At 34.1% G+C, this 9,348-nt stretch overlaps 1 protein-coding gene across 1 annotated transcript in view; it reads right to left on the bottom strand.

Moving 5' to 3' along the window:
- Positions 1 to 9,348, bottom strand: part of PPP4R2 (protein phosphatase 4, regulatory subunit 2) — a 60,485-nt gene that overhangs the window by 12,103 nt on the left and 39,034 nt on the right. The window contains exon 3 of the mRNA XM_008582198.1: positions 5,050 to 5,220. Coding sequence (XP_008580420.1) covers positions 5,050 to 5,220 — 171 coding nt within the window. The remainder of the gene's footprint in view (positions 1 to 5,049; positions 5,221 to 9,348) is intronic.

Genomic DNA, 9,348 nt, shown 5'->3' with positions numbered 1-9,348 from the left:
TGGGATCCGAACCCAGGGCCTTGGTGTTATCAGCACCGCACTCTCCCGAGTGAGCCACGGGACGGCCCGAAATAAGCACATTTTAACTAAGATATGTTCAACACATACTGAAACAAATAATTAACAAAAATGCAAAAACTATTTTCCCCAGCGCATTGAGGAGCAGAAAATCCAGCAAGCAATAAAATGAGTCAAGGGAGTCAGAGAACAAAGCAACAAGAAAGTTGGGGATCCATTCTCTCAGTCCCTGAACAACCTAGAGCTAACTGTAAAGGAAATAATACAAAATCAAAAAAGGAGTATGTGTTATATCGTCAATTCAGATTTTAGAGTATAAAAATCTCATATATGATGACCTTTTTAAAAAAAGTGGCATCCTTTCAGGTGCAGAAACTTACAAAAGACGCATATGTGTATGCACACACATGTAAACGAATGATGTGAAAATTTGCAGGACCAAGCAAAATCTGGTGTATGGGGTATATTAAAATAACTTTAGAGAAGAAATGAGAAAGTCAGAATGCCAAAAGATTATTAAGCAGTACTCACCAGTGACTGACTATACCTGCTTTACAGATGATATAAAGGTTTTTAGGTATCAATCAGTTGTGCACTTTTTCCCAACCTCCTCATAAATATATATAGCAATGCTAGTTTGGTCTACTACTCACAATGACTGAGACTTAGCACATTTTTTTTTTTTTTTAAACGATGACCAACCAGTAAGGGGATCTTAACCCTTGACTTGGTTTTCTTAGCACCATGCTCTCCCAAGTGAACTAACCAAGCCATCCCTATATATAAAGATCTGAACCCATGGCCTTGGTTTAACGATGACCAACCAGTAAGGGGATCTTAACCCTTGACTTGGTTTTCTTAGCACCACGCTCTCCCAAGTGAACTAACCAAGCCATCCCTATATATAAAGATCTGAACCCATGGCCTTGGTGTTAGCAGCACCACACTCTCCCAAGTGAGCCACAGGCCAGCCCTGACTTCTTGCCTATTTTAGAGAGATCTTACATCTAACATTTTCGTCAAAGAAGGGGCAAGACTTTGTTACTTTCATATTCATTATTCTTCCATTTCAAATAATTTAGAGAACATAAAAAGCTATCTTTCTGAATTACTAGGAATGTAACTTACATTCTCTCGACCCCTCAAAATCCCTCTTTGTGTACCCTTATAGGAATGAACTATTAGCTATTAGCAATTTCTAAATTATATTCAAGGTGTCTATGATAGGAAGAGGATTTTTATAAATGGCCCTGGTTGAGTAAACTCATCCACTCTTTTTCATTATAATCCCAAGCAGAGGGCATAAAATGGCAACAAATATCTTTTTACTGACCAGTCCATTAAAATTTTTAGTTTTTGTTAATTTTAATTTTTGGTGGTTCTCACCTAAGAAACTCTAACTTCAGTTCTGAAAAGTAGGTATAATCCATCTGTTCCCATAAAATTTTAAAGTTCAAAAGTTATTTTACCCTATACTGGCCAGCCACCAAAAATAAATAAGTAAAACCACAAAAGTAATTTTAAAAGGACAAGAAAATAACTAAAAAAAACTAAAAGAACTTAAACATTCAACTATGAATTCTTCCATGCCCCATTAAGCAAAATACAGATATAAACATGCTTTTATTCCTTTCTTGAATTCATCACTCCCTTCTTGAATTCATCCATCCATCTATCCACTCATTCCACACTTGTCTGAGAACCTACTATGTTCAGGCACTCACTCTTCTAGGTCTTGTTTGGGGAAAAGTTACCCCGGCTCTCCAGATGCTCACAGTTCAGGAAATCAAGCAAACAAGTGGACAATTACGACTTCAAAGAGTGAAAATTTATATTCTGCCAATATTCTAAAGTATTTTTAGAAAATGGATAATCCTTTTTATGGCAAAATACTATGAAGCATTTAATATAGAGCCTTCACAACTTAAAAACAATAACAAAATAAACTTACCAATCAATAAGAAATTGAGCAAAAGAAAAAAAAAGGATATGAAAGGACAACTCATATAAAAAAGGCAATAAGCACATAATGTTCCATTTCACTTTCAATCAAAAAAACATACACAAACACTAAATAATTACAATATCTGTATTTAATACACATGGAAATATAAATGAACACATTTTACGAGACTGATTCTGCAGTATTGAGAAATTAAAAAATTTTAAGTGTGCATATGCTTTTATGTAGCAATTATATTTCTACAAATTAAAAAAGCAACAATCAACCTATACATGTATTCAATAAATGACATTAATCAACAAAAGAATATATGTAAAGGATGCTCACTATTATAAGCATTGCTCGTAATAGCCAAAAAATAAATGCCAACCACCATTGGTAACAGGGACAAATACATTATAACCTGTCCATATAATAGAAAACAATGCAGCCTTTCAAATACACAAAAAAAACACAGCTTTAAATATACTGATATAGAAAAGAATTCAGGGCCGGCCAGGTGGCGCACTGCTACAGTGCACCGCTTGAGAGCGCCGTGGCACTCCCGCCCAGGGTTCGGATCCCACATACAGACCGGTTCCCGCTCACTGGCTGAGCGAGGTGCGGGGGCAGCACCGAGGGTTGCGATCCCATTGCCGGTCCCGGTCCGGTACGGGCGCGACACTGAGGGTTGTGATCCGTTGCCGGACACGAAAAAAGAGACAAAAAGACAAAAAAAAAAAAAAAAAAGAATTCAAAGTTTTTCTAAAAGGAAAAATAAATTAGCTTATAACATGATTCTACTTCCATTTTTTTCTTCATGTACTTCTACGAAATTTGGGGCTCTTTTTAGAAGTATATCACTTTTGTAATTTAAAGGATGACCTATCACAAATGAGAAAAGGGGTGTACTAGAAAGGACAAACCTTGAAACTGGTTGAAAAAGAAGAAAATGCTACTCCTTAGTAAATATTTTAAAAACTAATTTATACATATTCAAAACACAAAAACAAAATGGAAAGATTATAGATTTGCTTCAACACACTAATATAGACAAAAAAGGGTAAATCAAAAAATAAAAATATCTTAATCACTGATTATGACTTAGATTCTGCTTCTCTGAGAAAATGATTCATAAATTGCCATTCTGAAAAATCAAATTTAAAATATGTAATGTAAGTTCAAAATACTTATGCTTCAAAGATGAAAAACGTTCTAAAAGCAATCATGTGTAAGTGTGCTTAGGTATTTAATAACTGTTCAAATCATCTTCTGAAGTAGATGAGTTATCAGTTTTACAGACTGAGAAATTAAAAATGTTTAGATTTACTTAATAACCTACATATCTGTATCTATTCCAACTTAATTTGAAAGAACTGAAAACGGTATTCCCTATCACTAATTGAGAACCAGAAGTAAATTAGCTTAATATTCACAAAGTGGCAGTATAATTTGACCTGTTTCACCTTAGCTCTTATTTTTGAATGGTAGCCATAATTTATTGAAATAAAAGATGAGTCACTACAATGTCTAAGTATTAGTTATATATATGTACACACACACGCGCGCGCGCGCGCACTCACACACACACAGGAGGGTACTTCAAAAGAGATGAAGAGATCAGTATTACATTTTAATTCTATTTTTCCATGAACTTTTTAAGTACCCCTATAAATGTGCTATTTATAATTATTCAAGAAGTATTCTTACCTTGAACACAATTCAATAGTAAATTTTATGCAATATACTTCTAATACAGAGCATGTGACTTCTTCCAGGTATGCGCTTTTTATAAAAAAAAATTTTAGGGCCGAGCCCGTGGCACACTCGGGAGAGTGCAGCGCTGGGAGCGCAGCAGCGCTCCCGCCGCGGGTTCGGATCCTATATAGGGATGACCGGTGCGCTCACAGCGCTCACTGGCTGAGCGCGGTGCGGCTGGTCTCAAAAAAAAAAAAAAAAAAAATTTAAATAATATCAATAAGAAAAGATATGCATATGGTTAAATAATTTCAACGTTACAACGGGGTACAAAGAAAAAAATAAATCTCCTTCCCATCTCAGACTCCCACGGGGTAACTATAATTGGTGGACCACAAAGAAAAAGCTATCATTTCTCCCCCAAAAAGTATTTTTAGTAACAGACCCAAAGCAAAGCATAAAAATTTGATATTTTAAGCAAAATTTCTAAGCTTAAAAACACAGGAATATGATATGTAACAAAGAGTTAATTGGATTATACTACCTTGTTTCAAATCCCATGTGATTAAGTATCTGAAGAAAAGAATCAGGCCATATATACTACCTAAAAATACAACTGAAACCCCTTCAAATAAAATCTACCTCTAAATATAAATTCACAGTTAGCATACCCACAACTCATTATATCTGGTACTGCAATTGCACACACCAAATTGTTAATGCCAAACTAAATACTGAACAATTCAACTTCATGGATATTTCCTCCCCTTCAGTAAAGGAAACCCTAAGAATACAAAATCATTAAAAAAGGAAAAAAAAAAAATTTAAATGACAGAGTATGAGACAGTAACATTTTTTAGAAATCACTTTTATTTTAATGCAGAGTGTCTTTTTGGTGTTTTTAATGTTTTACAAAGGGCTAAAAATGGTTATTTCTTGGGAGGGAAAGGAATTCCAAAAAAGTTTCTTAATATAAACTAAGTAGAATACTTTCACAAATTGGTATTTTTCATTTTTAAAGAAATGTTACTTCTCTCAGTGATACACAGGTTCTATACAAAGTATAAAAACTTATAATATCAAATATAAAACAGAAAAGAAAAAACATTAAAATATTTCCTAATACATCAATGTTTCTACTGTCATACTATGCCCATTTAAAGTCAGAATGCCACAGATACCCATAAAGATGGTTCAAGTTTTTTTTGAAAAAGCTGTGAATATTCCAAGTACTTGTTACCTAGAAATCATTAAGTGTTATATGTCACTAGAGACATAGAAGTTATTCTAATGAGTAATCAATTACCAAACAACAAGACTCAACAACCTTAAAGAAAAATCTATAACGTTCTGCTAAAAATTAAATCTTTAAAATAGTATTAAGTGCATACCCATTAAATCCAGTGACAATTTTCAGTATTCTTTCCTTCATTTCATCAAAGGGAATATATTCGACATTAGGGTTGGGAGGACCTCTTGGTTCAGGAGCTGAAGTTCTGAAATCATCCATCACTTTCTCCAGTTTGAAAATAAAATAGCCTTTAAATTGGGACCACTGGATCCTATAAGCAAGAGATTTAAAAAATGTAATACCATGTAGCATTACAATTCTTGAACACAAAGCACCATGACACTAATGCTAACAAAATTAAGGAGTAGTGAGAGTGTCTCTGTTCACAAGCACGCATCATGCCTGATCAGTCTGACTCAGAAGCTCCAACCTGATTCCATCTCACTCCCTTGATCCAAACAAAATCCAAATCTGTGATAAAAACCTTTAAAATGAACTACCTTGGCTGAAAACTGAGGTAGGTCCCATTCTCAGCATTTTAAAAACATTATTACATTTGACTGTATCCCTCAGAATAAACCTAACCAGGGAGGTGTTACTGCCCCATTTAAGATAAGTCAGAATGAGGATAAGGGGTGGGGAGAGGAGAGAAAAAAAGAAAATAAATAAAAGAGGTCAGAATGAATCTATACTCTAATCTCTTAACATCCAAGCTACAATGCTTACCTGGACTAGGAGTTCATTCTATCTAGTAAATAACAAAATAAGCTTTAATTTCTTTTTCTTTCCCTTTCAGCTAATATTCTCAGGTCCTTTTCTTAATTAAGAGGTACATACCATAGGTTCTATCCAACCAGAACTTGCATAGTAAAAATACATAATTTCCTTATGTACTTTTCATATATATTCATTTGTTAAATTAATATAAACATCTTTTTATTCCTCTCCCTTCACATTTTACCATAATTTAAGAGGAAATTTTGTGATGATACCTACCTGAAATAACCTAAATTCCAAGAGGTGCAAGAGTCAGGAATGCCAACCATTTGCTCAGGCAGACAGTAGTGGCAGCTACCATTAGTGGCAGCAGATCAATCTCTTACACAGGTTGACTACTTAAAATTACACAAAATAAGGGGAGTACTAATCTACAATTACCCTTCCATCCCATCTGGCAACCCTATAAACTAAGGCAGCAGTTTTCAAATTGTGGTCCAAGAAGTCAAAGCTACCGTCATAAGAATAAGAATTGACTTTTTCACTGTGTTCACATATGCACTGATGGTACAAAGCAATGGTGGGTTAAAGTTATGGCAATTTAGCACAAATAAAGGCAGTAGCACCAAACTACACTACTAGAAGTAGCAGTAGCAGTAACCACCTTCTGCACCACCACAAACTCATATTTTAAAAACATCTTTTTCACTTAGAGTATAATAAAGAAATATATTAGACTGTAGCCTTATAACCCCAAGGTCTTAGGTTCAGATCCCCGTACATGCCAGCCACCAAAAAAAAAACCCCAATACTAATTTCATTAAATCTCAACCTTTGAATACACATCTTGTTAATATTCTGTGTAACAAAATGAGAAATCTGCTACATATCAAAGTAGTATGGTGGTCTCAAGGAACAACATTTGAATACTGTTGTCAGCTGAACCTGCTGCTATTTTTCACAGAACACAGTTTTTACCTGAAAGGACTGCCATACAAATAACACTTATTTAGACCAGAAAAATGTGGTAGACATTTTCTCGAAAAAGAATAAAGTGAGCCAGTCATTTCAAGAGAAACAACTGACAATATCTGTTGCCAATGATAAAATGTGAACTTCTAAGCAAAAAACTAAGTCTGGAAAATTTTTATATTCTTCACTGTGAGCCTGGAAGTTTTCTGATACATTCCCAAGACATTCTGAAAGCAATCAGTGTTGACGTAAAAGATGTTGTGTGACATCAAAAGCATGAGCAACAAAAGAAATAAATTGAACTACATCAAAATTAAAAACTTTTGTGCATCAAAGGACATTATCAAGAGAGTATAAAAAGGTAATCCACAGAATGGGAAAAAAATATTTCCAAATCTTATATCTAATAAGGAGTTAATATTCAGAATTTATAAAGAACTCCTACAACTCATCAACAAAAAAGATAACCCAATTATAAAATGGGCAAAGTACTCAGATATTTCTCCAAAGAAGATATACAAATAGACAATAGGCACATGAAAAGATGCCCAACATCGGAGTTAATATTCAGAATTTATAAAGAACTCCTACAACTCATCAACAAAAAAGATAACCCAATTATAAAATGGGCAAAGTACTCAAATAGATATTTCTCCAAAGAAGATATACAAATAGACAATAGGCACATGAAAAGATGCCCAACATCACTAGTCTTAGGAAAAAAATAAATCAAAACCACAATGACATGCCACTTCACATCCATTAGGTTATTATCCAAAAAACCAAAAAGTAACTGGTATTGGCTGGCAAGGATGTAGAGGAACTGTAACCCTTGTGCATTGCTGCTGGGAATGGTGTGGCCACTGTGGAATACAGTATAATTTCTCAAAAAAAAAAAAATTACTGTATGATCTAACAATTCCATTTATGGAGAGATCCCAAAAGAACTGAAAGCAGGGACTCAATCAGACATTTGCACATCAATGTTGAAAGCAGCATTATTTCACAACAGCCAAAAGGTAAAAACAAAATATGTCCATCAACAGATGAATGGATAAACAAAATGTGATACATACATACATACACACAAGGGAACATTACTCAGCCTTTAAAATAAATTCTGACATGCTACAACATGGATTTAACCTTGAAGACATTATGCAAAGTGAAATCAGCCAGACACAAAAGAACAAATATTATACGATTCCACTCATATGTCATATCTAGAATAGCCAAATTCAGAAACAAAAAGTAGAACAGCAGTTGTCAGGGGTTGAGGGGAGTGAGGTGTGGGTAGTTACTGTCTAATGCGTACAGTTTCAGTTGGGTAGATGAAAAAGTTCTGGAGATGGATGGTAGTATAATATTGTGAATACACTTAATGCCAACGAATTGTACACTTAAAACGATAAAGTTTATGTTATGAATATTTTACCACAATAAAAGAAGTTTTAAAAATGGGCAAAAAACTTGAATAGGCATTTCTTCAAAGAATATATACGTACAAATGGCCAATAAGCACATGAAAAGATGCTCCATATTATTATCCACTAGGGAAATGCAAACCAAAACCACAATGAGATACCAATATCACACCCACTGGGGGGCTATAATAAAAAAGACAATAATAAGTGTTGGTGAGAATGTGGAGAAATTGGAAATCTCATACATTGCTGGTGGAAGTATAAAATGGTGTAGCTGCTGTGGAAAGTAGTTGAGCAGTTCCTCAAAAGAATTAAACAAAGAGCTGACACATGAACCAACAATTCTATTAAAGTGAATTGAATTGTATGTAAATTTTATAAACATTATAAAAAATATTGGTGAGGATAATTATTAAAACTATTTAAATGATCACTTTTTCCCTCCTTTTCATAGTCTATTTTGAGAAGGGGAATTTGAGATTTAACAAGCAGAAGCAGCACATTTATAATTTTTGATATGCCTAATATTAATTTCTGATTAACAATTAATAAGTAATTGCCAATGGTTCCTAAAATTTATCTTTATATTTTATGAGATTCCCCACATGCATTTCTAACTAATACTTAAACACACCAGGGAAGGTTATACCAAAATAGGAGTCTTACACTTAAGAATTCTTTTTTTTGTAGTTTTAATAATCACCCACTAATTCATGTTTCATGAATTCAGATTTCCATATACACGGGTTTTTTTTTTTTTTTTAACCCCATCTTTCCATTAACCACTTGACATGACATCTATGACATCAAAAAAAGGCACATTAAGGGGAATAGCCAGACAAGAAATGTTGGACCCCAGGTAAGGGAAATCATGGGGAGCTCCAAAGACACTAAGTCCTGAGACAGGAATTAAGTCCCATACACTGACATGAATTATGTACACACTGTATTTTAACTTTCAAATCTATCAAGCAGTGCTACTCTAAATTAGATTTAAGAGATGCAATTCAAGTGATGCTACCACATACATGAACGGGGAGGGAGGTGAAGCCTCTATAAAGAGTAAAAGACACAGATTTTTGTTGGAACAGAGCTATTTGATGAAAACAAAAACAGAAAACGCTTCCCTGAATATTACACAATTCAGGCACAGAAACAGGCCCAGAGCAAATCAACTAAAAATTTGACAACAAAAATAATTTTCTAAGGAACACACTCATTGGATGAGTACAAACTAGAAAAGACCAACCCCCACCCCCCGAAAAAAAATTCAGCCCTTAGTTTTC

The sequence above is a fragment of the Galeopterus variegatus genome, unplaced genomic scaffold, assembly GCF_000696425.1.
Source record: "Galeopterus variegatus unplaced genomic scaffold, G_variegatus-3.0.2 Scaffold2539, whole genome shotgun sequence".
In the NCBI taxonomy this organism is placed as follows: domain Eukaryota; kingdom Metazoa; phylum Chordata; class Mammalia; order Dermoptera; family Cynocephalidae; genus Galeopterus; species Galeopterus variegatus.
This window is presented reverse-complemented; position numbering and strand designations above follow the sequence as displayed.